This window comes from Macrotis lagotis, chromosome 4 (assembly GCF_037893015.1).
Source record: "Macrotis lagotis isolate mMagLag1 chromosome 4, bilby.v1.9.chrom.fasta, whole genome shotgun sequence".
Lineage (NCBI taxonomy): Eukaryota > Metazoa > Chordata > Mammalia > Peramelemorphia > Peramelidae > Macrotis > Macrotis lagotis.
The window spans coordinates 171,708,169-171,730,735 of NC_133661.1; the positions used below are offsets into that span (position 1 = coordinate 171,708,169).

Below are 22,567 nucleotides of genomic sequence, written 5' to 3' on the forward strand. Positions count from 1 at the left end.
GTGGAACACAATAGATTGAGTTTATTGTTAATTCCTGTTTGTGCTAGGCCTCTTTTCAGAAGTACATTCTTGATTTAAAATGCATATGTATTCTATAGAGGCAAGCCAATTATTCGTCATATAGGGATAGTGATTGCTCTGAGATGTTTTAGCTTTCAAGCTTCCATTTCATTATCATTATTGGACTTGGAATAGCAATGGTGGAGGTTAAACAAGTCAGGTGATCCAATAAAGTGTTAGTCATGGATAATAGGTCAACATCTAGACAGGTAGGTGTAATATCAAGAGAGATTGGTAGCAGATACAGGCAACTATCCGGGAAGGCAGTTTGGCCTTAGGGATGTCCTGAGGTAAACAGATAGTAGCTAACCCTGCTGATAGAAAGTGAATGACAGAAAGGGAATAAGAAGTCTGATGAGATATAAGCAACAAGGTATCAGAGATGTGGGCTATAGATAGTAGAGTTCAAAAACAAGTCTCTAGTTTTACAGAAGATAATGAGAACAAGATAGGACCACAGACCCAGAGGAACTGTGTGAGTCCAACCAGGGTGCCAAGGTAGGGATTAATGAAATGGTACATGAGACAGAGGCTTGGTCACAGGCATAAAGCAAGATTCTATGTATTTAGACTCAAGAATATAGGATCAGAGTGAAGCCAGTAGTAAGATTGATTTGCTGTTGAGCTATCTGATACATATAGATCACAAATCTCAGTGGGTGTTTGTCTCTTGATAGATAGCTATGGGTGTAGATATAAACATATTCCTTGTTTAGGTGTTGAATTGGTTCTGGAGCAAGGGGTCTTAGCTTGGGATCTATAAGTTTGTTTTTTTTTTAAATTTAATAACTCTACTGTAATTGTTTTCCTTTGTAATCCTTTGTATTTTGACTTTATTTAACAATGTTATTCTGAGAAGGGGTCCATAGGCTCATATCATATTGCCATATCGGTCCATGACACACAAACTTGAAAAATCCTTAGCCACAAGTCTAAGGCACTTTCATGGGAGATACTGGCAGCAGGGATTTTGGAGGTTGCATATTAGGAACCAGTTTCTCAGTGAAGTCCTCTAAGTAAAAAAAATTCCTTTACAGGAGAACCCCAAACTATTTATTTCTTTTGATGAAAATGCCTTTCTCTACTTCAGAATACAATGACAGATTCCACAATCCTCTTAGAAGATGTTCAGAAAATGAAAGACAAAGGAGAAATAGCACAGGCATACATTGGATTGAAGGAAACAAACAGGTTGGTTTGGTTCTTTTTTATATTTAGGCTTATTGAATCACTGACTTTTTTAAATGTAGAAAATAATTTTTTTGTGTGTATTGGTGATTTGTTTCAGACTAGATCCCACCTTTTCTGAGTTGTTCTATTTAAAGTGTCATCTGAAACAAAGAATAGCAGCATCAATCAATCAATTAAGACAGATACTGGGCTAAGGTGGTGAGGATACAGATTCAAGTAATTGCTAACAAGACCTCTTAGGAAAATCTTTGCCTGAAAGGCAGATTGTTAATGAATTATGTTTCCATTGTTCAGTATTTGTTATTCTTAAAGATTTTGAGGAGTAGCTAAAGCTATGAGTAACTAAATTATCAAAATTTAAAACATGTTGAATGGAAGGGATAAAGCATCTTGTTCTATATCTTGTCTACTATTTCACACTAAGGTCAAGGCCTTTTCTTTCTCTACTGATCTAAGGAAGGCTGAGAAAATCCTGACTAACTGGGATACAGAGATCTCTCATTTCCAGCTTTTGAAAGCAGAGAGAAACTCATAAGATCATTAAGAAAAGGGGACAATGCTAGGATTCCTTCACTACCCCATAAAACTTGAAATAGAGGACTATGAACTTAACTAATTACCAAAAACTTTTCACAGCTACAAAGTTCCTTCAATTATGTGCCATTTTGAAAGGACGGGCAGCACTTTAATAACTTATGTTACAAATTTATGCTTGTAGAATGTTGTAGTCTAGTTCTTTTAGAACTCCTAACAGATTATACTGGATATCAGGAGATGTAGGTACATATACAAAAGACCAGAAGAATGCTGCTATATAAAGTACTATTGTACCTTTATACGTTCTTTGAACCTCATAGTTTGATTGTAGTGATTAAAATTTATAGTTGATCCATGTATATGCTTCCATGTACAAACTGCATGCTTTCCCCATCTCATTTCTGCACAAACTCTGAGATAGTTCCTCATGAATACAGTTCCCATTGAGGAAATGAAGGCTGTTCACTCATCTGAGGAATTCATGCCACAGCTTCCCACCCCTTTTTCTTTTGCAACCTGTCTTTCTAATATTGTAGGCTGTGGTTAATTTAACTTATATTCAGACACTCAGTTTGGAAACCTTTTTTCTTATAATCTGTTGTTTCTTATTTATATTGTGATTGTTCCATAAAGAAAACAAATAGGGGGTGGCTAGGTGGTACAGTAGATAGAGTACCAGCCCTGGAGTCAGGACAACCTGAGTTCAAATCAGGCCTCAGACACTTAATAATTACCCAGCGGTGTGACCTTGGGCAAGTCATTTAAACTCATTTGCCTTGCAAAAAAAAAACCAGAAAGTACTCTATTTGTGTAATTTCTTTAAGATTTTTTCTATTTTGCATATGATTTTAATTTTTCTTCTTTTGCATATGATTTGTCTGTTTTCATTTTTTAAAACAGTTTGAATAACCAAACTAATATGTATAGTAATTTTGTCATCTGAGGTCAGCAAAATCTGCCAATTCCAATAATGCGTGTTAAATAATATCTGATATTCTTGTCTTCCATATGCCATCATCTCATTTTACCATCATGTGTCCCTTTTGTGTTTTTCATTTTTCATTTGGCTTGGAAGACCATTCCCTATGGATTGCCATGAGCTGAATGAGGATGAAGAGCTGTGGCTGGTTTATGAAGGGTTAAAACAAGCCAACAGGTTATGTGTGTTGCCTCACAGCAGAATTTTCACTTCCTGTTTTCTTACTAACAAACAGTGACCTCCTTAACTGCTCTTTATCTTTCATTCACTAACTATGTTCATAGGCAAAGTATAATGAAACATCCATCATATACATGTAACTGTTTCTTGTGCTTTTTAAAGAAGAGATTGAGATACTTTTGAATATAGAAGTCATTTCCCATCACTAGGGATGAAACCAAATTACCCCATTGTTGATTAAATTAGTCAAAAAACAAACAATAAGGTCTTGGCAAGATAGGTCTAAGCTACCTGTAACTTGCAAACTATTTAGTATTTGAAACCACAAATTGTGAAATTATGAATTGGGAGATTTTCTTTATAGTTATGAAAGTTAAAATACCACATAAAACTGACTCTTCAAATATGATACATTTGAGTCTGTAGATTTGAAGAGAAATGACATTCAAAATAGATTTTTAAAACAAATGCTAATTTTATCTTGGTAATTATATTTGTAAAAGAAAATTTGTAAAAATACTATGTGATTTATTTCTTAATGCTGCTGCTCTCAAGTGGCTTCTATTTTGTTTTATTCTAAGCATGAAAGTCAATAACTACAGCATGTGATGGTTTAAAATTCTCATATTCAAATTTTGTAGTCTCAAAGTTTCAATATGCTATTATTAATCAAACTATTATAATCTTAATAACTATTAAGACTAGAGGGAGTGCTTTTAACCTAATAATACCCTTTTTTCCCATTTTTTGTTGATAAATTCCTAACCATAGTTTTGAAGGGGGGAAATAATAAAAACAGTATACTATCTATTGTTCTGTTTTAATGCTTTAATTATAGGAGTGTAAGCAAAGATAATGATTTGTTCAATTATACAAGTGTCCATTTGTTTACTCAATGTTAGCATTAGCTCCTTTATTGATATTTTGCATATATACACACACACACACCCCTCCACACTCTAATTAGGCCTAGGGAATGTGATTGATATGTATGGCTTTATCTACATCAGATGAAAAAAATCTAAAATATGAGTACATATTTCACAAATACCTACTTAGATTTGTGTTTCTTGAAATGGATGGGTCCCTGACTTCACTATTCTTTGAAAATGAGAGATGATTTAGTTGCAGAAAAGTATTATGGGAAACAAAAAAGTAAAGTGGGACCCCAAATTTGAGCTTCATTTTGAATGATCATTTATGAGATACTTTAATGCATATTTAATCATATTTCTCCCCCAAGTTGTATTTGGGGGTTTGTTGACTTTTCCCTCTATTGAAGTAATATTGGGTTTCCAAAAAAAACTATTTTTCCCAGAAGTTCTATTTGGTTAATAGAGAAGCCAAGATTTATGCCTCAAAAGCCAATTTGTTTCATTGACTTCACAGTTCTTTGTCCTTTTCTTCCTAATATGGATATGCATTTTAAAAAGAACTAAAACATGTAAATTTTTTACTTTTCTGAAAAATGGTATTTGTAGTATTGAAAACCATACATTAATTCCATTTGGTAATATCAAAGCATCAGTCTCTTTTCTGGACACTGTTTTAGCTTTCTTGAATTTGATCTAGTCAGAAGGCACATTGAGTCACTTTGCTTTCACAAATCATCAGTTAAATATTATCCCAAACATCAACTAAGGCTAAGCAATTAGCAAATGAATGAGAATAATAGGCTTCTTTTCCCTTATTGACTATATAGACTCTTGGAATCACAACTTCAGTCCCAGAAAAAGAGCCATGACAATGAAACAGAGGCATTGCGGGGTGAGATCCAGAGTCTAAAGGAGGAGAATAATCGTCAGCAGCAGCTATTGGCTCAGAATCTGCAGTTACCACCTGAGGCTCGAATTGAAGCCAGCCTGCAGCATGAGATAACCCGGCTGACCAATGAAAATTTGGTAAGCAAACAGTGGTAGCTCTGCTCACTTTGTAACTTGTGTTAGTACTTCAGGAGCTGCTTAAATTCTTTTTTTTTTTTAAATTTTTTAAATTTTGCTTGAATTCTTTAGATTAGACATTGACTTACCTTGCTGTGAAGGTTTTTTGATTACAAGCTGTCACTATCTCACTTTTGGAGTTAGTAATAGATATGATGGCAAAATGGGACTAAATTGGAGCATTGAGACTGAAAAATGCTTATTCATTGGTTGTATATGTCTTGCTATTCAATAAATTTTTTTTTATTCAGTGATTTTTGAAATGATCATATGTGGTTCTGAGAGTCAGGAAATTGACAACAACTGACAAAATTTTATGGACATAATTTGCTATTAAAATTTAACTTAGGGGGCGGCTAGGTGGTGCAGTGTATAAAGCACCGGCCCTGGAGTCAGGAGTACCTGGGTTCATATCTGGTCTCAGACACTTAATATTACCTAGCTGTGTGGCCTTGGGCAAGCCACTTAACCCCATTGCTTAGCAAAAAAAAAAAAAAATTTAACTTATCTTGTTCTCTCTAGCTGAAAGATGTATGAGGAAAATAGATTTAGAGCTGAAGGGAACTTATTGATCATCCCCTCAAAGAAGATTCTGTAAATATATCTTATTTGACTACTGTCACATGACAGAGATAGTATGACTGGCTTTTAATTCACCTGTCAACATTAAGAAGTAAGAATCTGAGATCTGAGCAGAGTGAAGAAATAAGTCATTTCCATTTTTTTATTCAGATAGTGAGTAGGAATCTCCATTATGAACCATGGTACAAACTCTTAAGTCAGATGTTCTTAACATGTAATCTATGAATTTATTTTATTTAATATTTTGATAACCATCTCAAAATAATTGGTTTCTTTTGTAATCCCATATAGTTTATACATTTAAAAATATTATTCTGAGAAGGGGTCCACAGTCTTCACCAGACTGACAAAGGAGTCCATAATACACAAAAAAAGATGAACTAAACTGAGTCAAATATCTTTAAGAAATATTGCATTTTAAGAAAAATTATAATTAAGTAAATCTCTTTAAGAAATGTTAATGTTGGGGTGGCCAGGTGGCAAAGTGGATAAAGCACCGTGGATAAAGCACCGGCCTTGGAATCAGGAGTACCTGGGTTCAAATCCGGTCTCAGACACTTAATAATTACCTAGCTGTGTGGCCTTGGGCAAGCCACTTAACCCCATTTGCCTTGCAAAAACCTAAAAAAAAATTTTAATGTTCAAGAATTTCTTGAGAAATATTTTAAAGTATTTTAAAGTGATATTTCAATGAAGCAAACCTTCCCTTTCCTGGTTCTGAACAATAAAATGGAGCCTAAATTCTTGCTTAAAATAGTTGTCCTCTCTGTCATCATAACCTTTGTAAATTGCCATAAAATAATGAAGTAATGTGTGGTTTATGGAGATAGTACTATTATATTATAAATATTCTTTATTCACTTGTAGCTCAAGTAGCAAGCTAGTTTGCTATTAATTATAGAAATGTTTGAATTTATTTTCAGAGGAATTGGTTTATTTGCAGTTTAAATCACAGATTCTAAACTATTAAGAGTTTTCTTTTGACAGGGGAGATCATTGTCTAGGTCACCTCTGTTCTTCTCTCTATGCAACTTATTAGATAAGAAAGATTGGGATATAAACAAATTAGAATGCGCAATTCTCTACACCAGAGCAGTACTGAGGCACTGATGGCTCTTGAGTTTTGTTTATCACAACTGCTCCCTCCATGTACACCTGGGCCTTTCTTCCTGCTTTAATGAATATAGTCCTCAAATTACTCTCAGATTACTTAATACTTTCCTAGAGAACTGTGAGAAGGAATATCACCACTGCTCCTTGCCACCTTGTCTAATTTGGTCCACAAGAGTCATCACTTAGTGATCATTCTAGCCCTAGTAGGTAAAGGCTGTACCCAGGCCTGCTGCCATTGAGCCTGGGATAAGGAAAACAGGAGATTTACTGGTCTCTGCTACCTACTGGAAAACTTGATCCTGGCCCTAATCAATTTTTAATCTGTATATATCCATGTTTACCACTCTCCACCCATTTATCTGTGTGTGTGTGTGTGTATATTATATATATATATATATATGTGCATATGTGTGGATATATGCACATGGGAGCTAACATGTTTACCACATTTGATAAATCTTACTAATAATCAAAATAACTATGTTAAGAAGACCAAGGGCTTATAGAAAATACTGTCTTTTGAGAATGTGGAGTTTCTGTAATTTTGTTATAACATTTTAAAGTTGCTTTGGGTTAGCTATTAAAGTCCCCTAAAGATAAAAGCAAAAGTCAATTGTGCCTGTTTTTTCAGTATTTTGAGGAATTATATGCAGATGACCCTAAGGACTATCAATCATATCGGATTTCACTTTACAAACGGATGATTGTATGTAAATCCCACAGATTGTGTTTGTTGTCTTGTTGCTACTTCTGGATTGCTAACAGAATAAGCAGGCTTGCTGCCCATCCTTTCCAAGGAAATCCTCTTCAGACAGTCTCACAAACCATTTTCCCTCACAGCTTTCTCTTTGCGAGTGGTATCACGTCTATTTATTATGTTATTTTTAGTGTTTGCTTTGTTATTAACCCTAGTCTTTGCAATGTGATGGAAACAAAGTTTGAATTGAAAAGAAAATAAAATCCAAATTATTCATCTGAACTCCTTCAAATTTTTAGAAAATTATTATTTTGATGTCTAAACTTATTTTTAGCCAAAAATTTATTCTTCCTATGGCTTTCTTAATGACTCCATATATTCTTGACATCCTTTCTTTTGATTTTTTTTCCCTGAATGTCTTCCTTTTCATTTTCTTCTTAACTAAGTGAAAAATAACTTCTCTTGTTGATTCTCTTATAACTATAATGAGGATCAAAGCTTTTGATTCTTTGTCTATTATTTTCAAATCTTTTTTTTTTCTTGAATATGACACAGGTTTTCTTTCCTTGTGTATGGTCCATCTTTTAGAACTCTTCCTAAAGTGTTTGATACTTGTTCTCTAAACTCTATGGGGTTTTCAACCTTATTTGAAAATAAATTATCAAGAGTCCTTTTTTTTTTATTTTTTGAACCCTGAATTTGAAGGGGATTGTGGATAGAAAGAAGTCAAATAACAGAGAGAAATGGATAACAGATGAGAAAATTTTCCTTTGTCCCTGAAAATACATGAGATTGAGAATGGAGTGGAGTCACTGCAAGATAGTCTCAGAGGTAGCTCTTTTTCTGTATCTTGGATAGCTACTGATCAACTCTGAGATTTTATCCCAGTGTTGCCTCTCTCTGAGAAGTTGTAATGCCTGATAGCCCTCAGCTCAACCCACAATGTCAGAATTCAGCATAGAGAATCCAGCTAGTTGGCTGTTCCACTTCTGGTGGATGCACAGTCTCTTATTCTCCTTAATTGCTTTCTCTATTTTTCACTTGCTTGATTTTTTTTTTCTTCTCATGAGTTCCCTTAAGTTCAAGGTCTATGAAAAAACACTACTCTTGGGAGTTTGCCCCTTGGTAAAGTATGAACCCTGCCCCATCCCACCCCCACCTCCAGAGCTTAGAGATACCTAGAAAAGGGCTTAGGTTATGCTATGTTAGGTTAGGCTAGCTCTGCCTCCATTTCTTTTTTACTTTGTGTCCAGTCCCATTTGGAGGACTTTCAAAAATTGGACTGCAGATGAAACGTTATAAGTTATTACATCTGTTTTATTTATTGCAAAATGAGTTTATATTTGCAGTAAATATTATGGCTGGATAGGACTGGATTTCCGTAGCCTTAAAAACTCCTCTACCAGGACAGATCAGCATCTTCTCTGAAAATTAAAGAGCACACTGAGGCTAAGGGATTGCCCAAGGTCACCTGGCCATGTGATACCCTTTCTTGAACCTAGAATTAACCTTTGAACACTTCTGAACTCAATCAAAAGAGCATTTTTATTGAGGTTTTTTTTCTTTTTAAGCTCTCAATAACTCCTGACATTTTCTGAGGGTGGTTCCCATCTTTTTTTGATTACTGAGTGAAAAGAGAGCACATCTAAGAAACTCAGTCTTTCTTTAAAATTTCTCCATAGACTCTTATTTGTACTATGAGGGAATTGATTTTAACTCCTACTTTCCTTAAAATATGTTCAAATGTGATAACAGTACATCTTTTTTGTAATCATGTTATTATTCTATCTGCTTGGGACTTACTTAAAAAGTTTTCATTTCAGACCTTGTCTCCATCAGGCTGCCTAAGGTTCAAATGCTCAGAGTATTTATAAAGTTTGGCATCTCTTGTCTAAGAATTTTATAGATTTGCCAGTGTTAGCCAGGTGGGGGGTTGGGTGGGAAGGCACTATCATTCAACTTTTTTAGGTGCCTCTCTCCCTTTTTTGTATAACTAATAATTTCTGTTTCTGTGACAAATTTGTGTCTTCTCCATTGATGCATATGAATGGAGTTTACTTTGTTCCTTATCTCCTGTCTTTCATTTTTATTATTAGGATTTGATGGAGCAACTTGAAAAACAGGACAAGACTGTCCGAAAATTGAAGAAACAGCTGAAAGTATTTGCAAAAAAAATTGGAGAACTGGAAGGTATTGCTTTTATGAATGTTTTCTATAAAACAAATTACTTGCTTTTGTGAATACTGTTCATCTCTGGGTTGTTCCCCCCCTCCAGTTTATGGAATGGTATAGAATTTCATGTATTTAATATAGCAACAAAACAGTCTCTTGCAGGAGGCAGATGGTGAATGAATATGAACTGCTTTGTATAAAATTACATCTTGTTCTTTATTCTGTATGGTAATTTACAGAGGGAGTTAATTAGTTCCTGGGACAGCTAGGTGGCACAGTGCATAGAGCTCCAGACTTGGAATCAAGAAGGCTCAACTTCCTGAGGTCAAATATGGCCCCAGACGTGTACTAGCTGTGTGACCCTTGGCATAAAACATAAAACATAACACTGTTTGCCTCAATTCCTCATCTATAAAATGAGCTGGAGAAGGAAATGGCACACCATCCAAATGGGGTCACAGATAGTCAAAATTTACTGAAAAACCATTAACAACAATTATTTGCCAAAACAATCATAAATTTATTAAAAATAACTCAAATTTATCTGGTTTTTAATGTTTATAAAACACTTTGCTCAGAAAACTTATGAGATTGATAGCATAAATGTTATTCCAGTTTTCCAATATGGAACTTAAGGTACAGAGTTAAAATGACTTGCCTTTGCTCACAAAACTTAAAAATATAAAAGCTGGACTGCTAATCTAGACTCACAAGGGAAAACTTGAAGTGATGAGACAGATGACTTGGCCTTCAGAATGATTGTGATAGGTGGCTATCCATGGCTCCTAATGATTAAAACTCCTCCTGGGATCTCCTTTGGAGCTATTTTCAGGAGTACTTTCAAGCCACACAAGAAAAGTAGCCACACTGACTTATTTTTCTTTTCTTTTAGAAACAAACACAAAATACATGTTGTTCATATATAGAATGACAACTTATTTATAAAAATTGTTTTTAACCTTCAAAGATAGTTTTACCATCATTTAAGATATTTTTAAAAAATCACTTTGTATCTTTCGGTATTCTTAACATATGGAATCTCCCTACAATTCTTTGTATAATCTTGTAGGAATGGTATAGTTCACACAATGTGCATCCCTCTTCAAAAACACAAGACTTCTAAGTAAGTTAAAGTAAGCAAATAGCTTATATTAAGATTTACAAAGTACTTTTCTTACAATAGCCCTGTGAATTAGATAGTTTGTTTTTTGTCTCTTTTGCAAATGAAAATACTAGGATTATAGAACTGAAATGAATTCCCCAAGGTCATACAGCTAGGCATGACAGAAGTTTTAGTTCAACCTCAAGTTCACTCTTTCATTGCTTGAAATGTGTGGGAATGGTAGGGACAAAGACAGAAGTAGAAAGGGTTATGTAGGTCTTTAATTAGAGAAATGAGGGAGTGGAATATTTTTTCACTTAATTTTTTTTGTAGTTATTTTAAAAAGAATTTCTCTTTCTATCTCTGGTGTGTTTTGTTGGTAACATATAGAAATGCTGATGATATTTGTGGAGTTTATTTCCCTTATTTTCTTTCATCACTTTTGCAACAAAATATACAGGGACTTAAATTTTTTTTTTGATCTTTATGAACATACTCATATGTATAATGTTTTTAAAGCTATAGTCTATGTATAGAGTATACCTGATCCTTTTCTTCCTTTTACAATGCAAGGTACTAAGTGCTTTAAAAAGCTTATAATCATGTATATTTATTATTCTTCATGGTGACAGTGTTTCATTGTATTTCTATACTCTGGGTTGTTTATACATTTTCTAAACATTAGGTAGTCAGTTTATTTCTAGGTTTTTGTAATTACAATAAATCATAAACATCTTTGTACACACAGTTACTTTCTCTTTCTTACTCCCTCATTTGAGATACAGTCCTTCTAATGGGATTAATGAGATTGGTGAACATGAACTATTTTTTGAGGAAATAGTTCATTTCATAGGCATAAAGGTTCCTTATCAGGAAGAATTGTTTTAGACTTTCTTAAATACAAGTAGAATGTGTCCATCTATATATATATATATATATATAATTCTCCTTGAAACTCTGTGCCTTCTTAAAGATGATTGATTTTATTTCATTTATTTGAGGCAGCAATAACATTATTGACCTAATTTTCATATTTTATCAGTGTATATCAGTGTCATTCTAGACACATGGAAAATATGCCTTCTGAATTTTTTTTTATAATAGAAAAAATATTCTTAGAGTTTTGACCAAATGGAAATGAAATTCCATTTTAGGACATAAGTTCCCATCATCATGGGATGGTGGAACACTCCTCTATTTGGAGTTAAAGACTCTGGGTTCAAGTTTTGACTCTGCTAACTACTTTTTGTGACCCTGGGCAAATCACTTAGTTTCTTTGGGTTTGGATTTCTTTATAAAATGAGGGGGTTAGAGGGCTTCTTCTGACTCTTAATTCAGTGATAATATATTCCTGTGTCATCAAAAAGAATCAAGTTTTTAATGGTTTTCTTTTGATTACATATAGTGTAAGTACATCCATAATTTACTGTACCTGATCTATATCCTCTTCAGCTGGTAGAGGAAAAGAATTTGTTTTTTAGTTTTTAGTACCAAACACCCTCCCCTCAAAAATATAGCCATAGTTCCCTCTTCACTTATTTTCAGGTGCATTATAAACTCTTTCAAGGGTTTTAGGTCTGGTATTTGAGTAAAAATCAGGAATAGCTCATAAAGAACTCAATTACTCATTTTCCTCTTACAATAGGGATTCTTAATTTTTTTTTTTTTTTGCATTATGAATCCCTTAGGTATTCTGGTGAGTCTATGAACTCCTCAGAATAATGCTTTTAAAATGAAATTCATAGGATTTCCTTAGTAATCATTCTTTATTGAATCATTTTATTGAAATATAGCTATCAAAATATTTTTTAAATGCAAGTTCATACTGAAGTATACTATTTTCACTTTTTTTTTGCTTTGTTTCAGTCCTCTTGTACAAAATGACCACTATGGAAATGTTTTACATCATGTGTAGCCTATATCACATGTAGAACATCACTGTCTCAGGGAGGGGAAGGGCAGGAAGAAGTGTTTTAACATGTAATCAGAAAAAAATACAATATTATTTTTTAAAAAGCAAGTTAATAGACCTCAAGTTATGACTCTAAATCTTATGGATAACCTTGCTGACTTTTACAAAAAAAAAAACTATTTAGAATTAAAATTGCTTTTTAGAATCACAATTTTAAAAAATTACTTTATGACTCTGTGGCTTCATAGGAAAATGACAAATAAGTAATGTTGAATATAGTTGTCTTTTATATGTTTCATGTTTCTTTGTTAAAATATATCTATACATATTTATTTTCTTGTTTTATTCCTGAAGTGGGGCAGATGGAGAACATATCTCCTGGGCAGATTATTGATGAACCTATCCGTCCAGTGAACATTCCCAGGAAAGAGAAGGATTTCCAGGGAATGTTAGAATATAAGAAGGATGATGAACAAAAACTTGTCAAGAATCTTATCCTGGGCAAGTACATTTTGTATGAAACAACAACTTATTTAATCAACCTGTATTGTTATAGATAGATAGATAGATAGATAGATAGATAGATAGATAGATAGATTGATTGATTATTTTTGAAAATGCTCTCCTTAGATCCAGTCACCTGTGCTGATATTATTACAAGATGACTAGCATTGTATATAGAATTTCACTTTTTGATGCTTAACAGTTCATTTTTCTTCTGATTACCACATTGGTTATAGTCATGCTAGAAGAGACAAAACTCCAAAATGGTAAGAAAACAACAGAGTAAAAAAAAAAGTGGTAATGGAAGAAATATTTTCACAGAAGTAATAGGTAGGGAATAGGAGAGTTTCAAAGGACTTTGAACATAGGGCTATAAAGAATATAAGATCCTTAGAAGAAGAATGAAGGCTCCTACACAGAACCATAAACTTAGGAAATGAAAAAATTAAGAACATATTTCAATGTCATACCTTCAGCTCTACCTTTATATTAATTTTTCATTTGACTTCCCTTTTAAGTTCTGGTATTGCAACAAAGTGGTCATCATCAACAGGAAATATTTATTACAAACTGACATGATTCATAGCACTGTCCTAATTACTTCAGTAATAGCATTATTTTGGAGATTGCAACTTCTTACCTTCCTACTGTTACCTTTTTGCTCTAAAAAATACCTTTGTTTTTGCAATGACTAACTATGTAGGTCCACCCACAAAGCCTTCCTTTCCTGTAAAGTTTTGAACAGTATGTGAAATTTTTTTTTATTGTTTTTCTTCTAGACTTGAAACCACGTGGGGTGGCTGTCAATTTGATCCCTGGATTACCAGCCTACATTTTATTCATGTGTGTTCGACATGCTGACTATCTAAATGATGATCAGAAAGTGAGGTCATTGCTGACATCAACAATTAACAGCATTAAAAAAGTATTGAAGGTTAGTTCATTCTTTGATTTAAGAAAACTACTATAAGATGAATGTTAGAGATGATTAAATTTACCTTGCAGCTGTTTTTTTTGTGTTTTTGAAATGAATACTTCTTCAGTGCGAGAAATGAGTCACCACTTAGTGAAGCTTTTTTAGTCAAAACTGGTAGATCATAACTTTCACTATGGAAAAGTTTTCTTTGTCACCCATTTGTTGATTTTTTTTAAAAAACAATGTTTGAGTTGTACTACAGGATCAGTTGGATGCTTATTGTTTTTAGTTTTATAGTAATGTGCTTATGGGGTATAGTAGAAACATCACTGGTCTGGAACTCAGGAGATCTGGATTTGAATCTAGGCTTTGATGCTAACTCTATGACCAGGGGCAAACAGCTTTAGTTCTCTGTGCTTCAGTATCCTCATCTGTAAAATGAGGAGTAATAGTCATTGCACTGTAATATTTCATAGGCTTGTTATAAGGATAGCACTTGGGACACCTTAAAGTAATATATCAATGAGAATTGACTGTGCTTCCAAGTCCTATCCAAAATGTAATTGAAAGGTATTTAATAGAATAAATCCATGGAGATTAACATGCTACATTTAAAATAAGAGATGTTAAGTAACTTTATTAAGGAAGACCTAGAAGACCTAGTTGAGTGGAAGCTGATCATTTTTATTATAGTTAGTTTTCATCAGTTCTATTTCTTTCACAACCTTGTTTGTGATTATGGGCTTGGAGACAAAAAGAGGGGTGAAATATACAAGAATATAATGGAGGGAAATGCCAAAGAATCATATACCTTGAAGGTGAAAGGGATGAACTCACTAGTAAAATGGAAGATAGCAGAATAGAAAGTAGAACCAGTGATGTGAAGTACACTTGACATAAAAAGACAACATAGATAATTAGTATTATCAGTATGGAAAAATCAAGCATTTGGGGACATCTTGTATATACACTTGATGACATAGCATCTAAGTACTTAAAGGGAATATTAATAAAATAACATGTTAAATAAATAGAAAATAAAACAAGAAAGAAATTAGGAGCCTGTATAGAATTGTAGAATGCTGGTTAGATGTCTTGTGATTATGGAATTAAAAATTACTTCTGGCATCTTTATAAGAATTGATTGGTAGTGAATATAAAAACCTCATAAACAAGTACAGAATATTATACATCCTTAATGAGTATGATGCAATGAAAGTGCTAATCAATAAAGATTCTTTCAAGAAAGAAATTAAGCTTAATGTATACCAAATTATTTAATCCTTAAGAATTGATAGGTCAAAGAATAAATCATATAATCAATAAATAATTTCATCTAAGAGAAATTTTACAACAGTGAAGTCACATAGCAAAACTTTTGGGAAGTAATCAAAGTAGCCCCTAGGAGAAAATTTATTTTATAAGTATTTTTATTTATGGTGAGAAAGAACTCAATTAATTGAGTATGCAAAGAAGGAAGAAAAAAGAAATGCTACAAATCAGAAAACTCCAACTAAGCACAAAATAGAAATTCTAAAAACTCAAAAGGTAAAAATGCAAGAAAAAAATGAAATTGACAAATAAAAAGAATAAATAAATAAAAATTCACATATAATTAATAGGAAATAAAGATATTTATTAAAACAAATTATAGATCAGTAAAATTGGGATGTATGGTTTACAAAAGAAAAAATATTGAAAATTCAAATGATTGCTCAAAGGAGCAAAGTTTAGATTTTTTTAATTATATTTATTTTTGTACAAATGATGTTTTTATACATTACTAAAAATATTCTTGTTTCAGAGTAAACATAATATCCTCTCACTCCAAAAATATAGACCCTCATGAGCAATAAAAGAGAAAAAAATTAAAATTAAAAAATAATAATAATAGGGGCGGCTAGGTGGCGCAGTGGACTGAGCACTAGCCCTGGAGTCAGGAGCACCTGAGCTCAAATCTGAACCCAAACACCCAACAATCACCCAGCTGTGTGGCCCTGGGCAAGTCACCCCAACCCCATTGCCCTGCAAAAACCATAACCAAAACAAAATGAAACAATAATAATAATAATAGTAATAATAAATAGAGATGGCTAGGTGGCACAGTGGACAGAGCACTGGCCCTGAAGTCAGGATCACCTGGCTTCAAATCCAGCCTCACACACCCAACATCACCCAGCTGTTTGGCTCTGGGCAAGCCATCTAACCCCATTTGCCCTGCAAACTCTCACCCTGCATCATCATCATCATCATCATCATCATCATCATGCTTCAGTCTGTGTTCCAGCACCACCAGCTCTGTCGCAGGTGGATCATATTCTTTATGATAAGTCCATCACAAAATCTACTTCCATATTTTTTCACTGTTGCCATTGCTGATCAAAATTCCCTCCATTCATACTTCCCCACTACCATACACTATATTTTCTCTCTCCTGTCACTCTATTCCTCTTCTTAAATGTGCTGTAGGGTAGCTGAGTGGTGCAGAAACTGATCGTTGGACCTGGGGCCAAGAGGCCCCAAGCCCATATCACCCCTAAGGCCCTGCAATCACCTGGCCCTGTGATACTGGACAGGCCATCAAATCCCAGCCCCTTGCAAGAAGTAAAAAAATTAAATGTGTTTTATCTGACCACTCCCCCACAGCCCACCCTCTCCTCCATCACTCACATCTCCCCTTCCCCCATCCCCCTTCTCTCCTTCTTACTCTAGATGTCTAGACCCGATTGAATATATATGCTGTTTCTTCTCCAAGCCACATCTGATTTTTCCCCTTGCTGTCACCCTTCCATATCACTGCAATAGCTTATTGTAATAAAAAAATTATATGAAATATCTTAGCCTATTCTACCTCTCCTTTCTCATAGTCCCATTACATGTCCCTTTTAGCCATTGACTCTATTTTTACAATATATTGTATCTTCAGATTCAGCTTTCTCCTGTGCTTTATCTAAAAAAGTTCCTTCTACTTGCTCTATTCAATGAGAAGTTTTTTTTATTTCATAAAGATTTTATTTATTTTGAGTTTTACAATTTTTCCCCTCATCTTACTCTCCTCCCCGCCACAGAAGGCAATTTGCCAGTCTTCACATTGTTTCTATGGTATACATTGATCCAAATTGAAGGTGATGAGAGAGAACTCATATCCTTAAGAAAGAAAAATAAAGTATAAGAGATAACAAAATCAGACAATAATATATCAGTTTTTTTCTAAATTAAAGTTAATAGTCCTTGGTCTCTGCTAAAACTCCACAGTTGTTTCTCTGGATACAGATGGTGTTCTCCACTGCAGACAGCCCTAAATTGCTCCTGATTGTTGCACTGACAGAATGAGCAAATCCATCAAGGTTGATCATGTTGCTGTTAGGGTGTACAGTGTTTTTCTGGTTCTGCTCATCTCACTCAGCATCAGTTCATGCAAATCCCTCCAGGCTTCCCTGAATTCCCTTCCCTCCTGGTTTCTAATAGAACAATAGTGTTCCATGTAATTGTGTATTTAGTACATACTCTCACCATAACTCTTTCCATGCTACTGGGTTCACAGGTCCTGGTCTGCCAAATCTCCAATTGACATACAGTAATTATTCCTTGGAAAATATTTTTTAATCTGAAATTAATACACAGTCAACGAGAAAAAAAGAACAGAAGAGGATGAAATCAGGAATCTCTGTTATATGCAACTTTCTTTTCCTCTTAAATATATGATAAATTCAGTATGGAACTTTTAAAACTGTCCTGCTTTTACCTGTGTTCCTTTCAGTTCTCTTAGGTGCATTAAGGTGTTCTGATCATTCTCTTTTTTTTTTGTTCTTTTTTAAATTTAATATTTATTCTCATTTTGTACAAATGTTTGTTTATATATTACTAAAATATTCTTGTTTAAGAGTAAACTAAATGCCCCCTCCCCCCATAAATATAGATTCGCTTAAGCAATAAAGAGGAGAGAAAAAAATTAAAATTAAAAAAAAGTAATAGTAATAATTGTAGGTATGGCCAGGTGGTGCAATAGACGGAGCTCCAGCCCTGAAGCCATGACCACCCGAGCCCACATCTGGCCCTGTACACCCAACAGTCACTCAGCCATGTGACATGCAAGCCACCCGAACCCCACTGCCTTGCAAAAACCAAAGAAAGGGAAAAAAAGACCCAAAATAAAATAAAATAGAAATAATAGTAGGGGTGTCTGGGTGGCGGGACAGAGCATTGGCCCTTGATCCAGGAGCACCTGGGTCCAAATCTGGCCTCAGACACCCAACGATCACCCCGCTATGTGGCCCCAGGCAGGCCACCCAGCCCCATTTGCCCTGAACCCCCCCAAATAATAATAATAATAATAATAATAATAATAATAATAATAATAATAATAAATGTGCTTCAGTCTTTGTTCCAACACCAACAACTCTGTCACGGGTGGATCACATTCTTTATGATGAGTCCATCACAAAAGTTACTTCCATATTTTCCCACTGTTGCCATTGCTGATCACACAACTCCCTCCTTTCATATTTCTCCACTACCATTTACTATATTTTCTCTCTCCTTTCACTCTGACTCTGCTGTAGGGTAGCTGAGTGGCACAGCAGACAGATCCCCGGCTCTGGGGCTAAGAGGCCCCGAGCCCCCATACCACCCCTTAGGCCCAGCATCCACCTGGCCCTATGGTCCTGGACAGGCCTTCCAATCCCAGCCCCTTGCAAGAAGTAAAAAAAGAAAATGTGTTATATCTGACCACTCTCCCTCCGTGGTCCATCCTCTCCTCCGTCACTCACATCTCCCCCTTCCCCCTGTCCCCCACCCTCTCCTTCTTACTCCAGATACCTATACCCCATTGAGTATATATGCTGTTTCCTCTCCTAGCCACCTCTGATGAAGGCAAAGATTCCCTCATTCCCCCTTGCCTTCCCTCCTTCCATAGCATTGCAATAGCTCATTGTAATAAAGAAAAAATCTTATATGAAATATCTTGGCCTATTCCCCCTCCTTTTTCTTTCTCCCATTACATTTCCTTTTTTTCTATTGACTCCATTTTTACACCATATTTTATCTTCAAATTCAGCTTTCTCCTGTGCTTCAACTATAAAAGCTCCTTCTACCTGCTCTATTAACTGACAAGGTTCATATGAGTATTATCAGTGTCATTTTTCTATGCAGGAATACATGCAGTTCATCATCAAATCCCTCATGTTTTCCCCCTCTCCTCCAGTCTCCATGCTTCACCTGAGGCCTGTATCTGAAGATCAAACCTTTTGTTCAGCTCTGGCCATTCCAACAGGAACATTTGAAATTCCCCTGGTTCATTGAAAGTTCATCTTTTTCCCTGGAAGAGGACATTCAGCTTTGCTGGGTGGTTGATTCTCGGTTGCATTCTAAGCTCTTTTGCCTTCCAGTATATTATATTCCAAGCCCTATGAGCTTCCAGTGTAGTTGCTGCTAAGTCCTGTGTGATCCTGACTGCAGCTCCACGATATTTGAACTGTGTCCTTCTGGCTGCTTGTAATATTTTCTCTTTGACTTGGGAGTTCTGGAATTTGGCTATAAATATTCCTAGGTGTTGGTTTTTTGGGATCTCTTTCTCGGGGGGATAGGTGGATTCTCTCCTTTTCTATTTTGCCCTGTGCTTCTGGAATATCAGGGCAATTTTCCTGTAGTAATTCTTTGAAAATGATGTCAAGGCTCTTTTCCTGATCATGACTTTCAGGTATTCCAATAATTTTTAAATTATCTGTTCTAAGTCTGTTTTCCATATCAGTTGTTTTTTCAATGAGATGTTTCACATTTTCTTCTAATTTTTCATTTTTTTGGTTTTGAAGTATTGAGTCCTGATTTCTGGTAAATTCATCAATCTCCCTTAATTCTATTCTTTGTCTGAAGGATTTGTTCTCCTCAGAGAGTTTTCTTATCTGTTTTTCCATCTGGCCAATTTTGCTTTTTAAAGCATTCTTCTCAATAACTTTTTGAATTGTTTTATCCATTTGTCCTCAGCTGGTTTTTAGCATGCTATTTTCTTCAGCATGTTTTTGGATTTCCTTGACTAGGCTGCTGACTTCATTTTCATGTTTTTCCTGCATCTCTCTCTCCTTTCTTTTCCCAGTTTTTCTTCTAACTCCCTCATTTGATTTTCAAAGTCTTTTTTGAGCTCTGTCATAGCCTCAGCCCAATTTCTGTTTTTTTGGGGGGGTCTTTAGATGCAGGAGCTTGTGCTTCCTCATCTTCAGACTGAGTGTTTTGATCCTTCTTGGGCTAATATGCAAAGTATTTCTCAATGGTGTTTCTCTTTTTTCTCTACTTGCTCATTTTCCCAGCCTGTGCCTGTTTTTGTGGTGCTTCCTGAGCTTTTGGGACACTCCCACAAGGGTCTCAGTGTGTTAGGCTCTGTCCTCCCTCCTGGTCTGTGAATGACCAGAAGCGCCCCCCTCTGCCATGGGACTGAGGTGGGGGGTCCCTGCTGGGACTGGGATCAGGATCTGAATGTGGTCAGAGCCTCAGAGTCCTGTTCCAGGGGCAGAGCTCTGCAGTCTCTTTCTCTCTCTCTCCCTCCCTCCCTTCACTCCCCTCCCCAGGTTCAATGGGCTCATGCCCTGGGGGCGCCTGCTTACCAGCTCCGCTTGCTTCTATTTCCTGGAACTCTGCTGGCCAGGCTGCTCTCTGTGTGCCCTAAGGGCTGGGCTTCACGTGCTCGTTCTGGCAGAGGTCCTCTGCTGTTCTCCCAATTTGTGCCCAGTGCTCCCCGGGTATAGCTCAGGAAACTCCCGCTGCTGTTGAGCCACGGCTCCCAGTGCCCTGGGGCTGCCTCTCAGAGGCTTAAGTTCTTTCACTCTGGGGGGCCACCCCTCCAACCCCAGGGAGCAGAGCCTTTTGTTCTTTTCCAGGTTACCTTGAGTAGAACTGCCTCACTGGGTCCCTCTGTGGGTTCTGTCTCTGGAAAATTTAGAGTCCTTAGCTTATGAGTTTTATAAGAGAGCACCTAAGACACAATCCGTTCTTATTGCCATCTTGGCTCCACCCTCTCCAATGAGAAGTTTCTTATGAGTTTTATCAGTATCATTTTTCTATGCAAGAATACATGCAGTCCATCATCATTAAGTCCCTCATATTTTCCCCTTCTCCAATCTCTATGCTTCACCTGATTCCTGTATTTGAAGATCACACTTTCTGTTCAGCTCTGGCCATTTTAACAGGAACATTTGAAATTTCCCTGGTTCACTGAAAGTTTTCCCTGGAAGACGATGTTCAGTTTTGCTGGTAGTTGATTCTCAGTTGTATTGCGAGCTCTTTTGCCTTCCGGTATATTATATTCCAAGCCCTGTGAGCCTTTAATGTAGTTGCTGTTAAGTCCTGTGTGATCCTGAGTGCAGCTCCACAATATTTGAATTGTGTCCTTCTGGCTGCTTGTATTATTTTTTCTTTGACTTGGGGAGTTCTGGAAGTTGGCTATAATATTCCTGGGGTTGTTGTTTTTTGGATCTCTTCCTGGGGGAGATCAGTGGATTCTCTCAATTTCTATTTCACTCTCTGATTCTAGGATATCTGGGCAATTTTCCTATAGGAATTCTTTAAAAATGATGTTGAGGCTCGTGATCAGGATCTGAATATGGTCAGAGACCCAGAGTCCTGTTCTAGGTACAGAGGACAAATCTCGGAAGTCTATCTGCATGCCCCTACCCTTGGTAGGCTGAGCACTCAAGGTTCAGTTGCCTGGAGGCTCCTGCTTACCTGCTGCTGCCCGCTTCCATTTCCTGGATCTGGGCTGCCACAACCATGCTGCTCACTGAGTGCCCTGAGGGCTGGGCTTGTCCTGGTGCCGGCCCCCCCCCCCCCCCCCACTCCCTGGGTTGTAGGAAACTGCCCCCACTGCCATGAGTGGGCCACCCCTCTAACCCTGTGGAGCAGAGCCTGCCACACTTTTCCAGGTTACCTTGGGCTGGAGAATTGCTTCACTGGATCCCTCTGTGGGTTAGAGTCATTATTTTTTGATTTTTGAAATATTTAGAGAGCACCTAAGAGAGGCTCTTCTCCTCTTACCATCTTGGCTCCGCCCTCTCCTCAAAGTTTAGATTAATTTACCCATGGACTCTATCAAACATTTAAGGATTATTTAAAGGAATTATTAATTCCAATAATTGATAAATTGTAAAAATAGGCATCCTACTCTATATTTTTTAGGACCTAAATACAGTCTTGATACCTAGAACCAGAAAGAATCAAATATTGCATAAAATGTTATCAAAAAGTTTATACATGATGATTAGGGTGAATATAATATTAGTTACAAAAACAATAACAATGACATTATAACAATAGGTATAGAAAAGGTTTTTGATAAACTACAACACATATTTTCCTTAAAATTTTTTTTAAGGATTAGGGATAAATGAACCTTTCTTCAGTAGGGTTAATAGTGTCTAAGACCAAGAGTTCAACATTATATATAATGAAGAAATTCATGTTCTTTTCTATAAAATCAGGAGTTAACTGGGTCTATACCCTGAAATGGTTATGAAAAAGGGTAAAAACATCATTTGTACAAAAATATTCATAGCAGCCCTGTTTGTGGTGGCAAAGAATTGGAAATTAAGTAGATATCCTTCAATTGGGGAAATGGCTTAACAAACTGTGGTATATGTATGTCATGGAACACTATTGTTCTATTAGAAACCAGGAGGGATGGGAATTCAGAGAAGC

The 22,567-nt window shown here is 35.8% G+C and overlaps 1 protein-coding gene across 4 annotated transcripts in view; it reads left to right on the forward strand.

Moving 5' to 3' along the window:
- Window positions 1–22,567, forward strand: part of MYO5A (myosin VA) — a 232,828-nt gene that overhangs the window by 191,561 nt on the left and 18,700 nt on the right. The window contains exons 29-35 of one of the 4 annotated variants that reach the window (XM_074234660.1): window positions 1,151–1,251; window positions 2,864–2,944; window positions 4,650–4,848; window positions 7,214–7,288; window positions 9,376–9,469; window positions 12,820–12,966; window positions 13,749–13,903. In XM_074234660.1, coding sequence (XP_074090761.1) covers window positions 1,151–1,251; window positions 2,864–2,944; window positions 4,650–4,848; window positions 7,214–7,288; window positions 9,376–9,469; window positions 12,820–12,966; window positions 13,749–13,903 — 852 coding nt within the window. The remainder of the gene's footprint in view (window positions 1–1,150; window positions 1,252–2,863; window positions 2,945–4,649; window positions 4,849–7,213; window positions 7,289–9,375; window positions 9,470–12,819; window positions 12,967–13,748; window positions 13,904–22,567) is intronic. The other 3 variants (XM_074234661.1, XM_074234662.1, XM_074234663.1) reach the window with 3 other exon arrangements.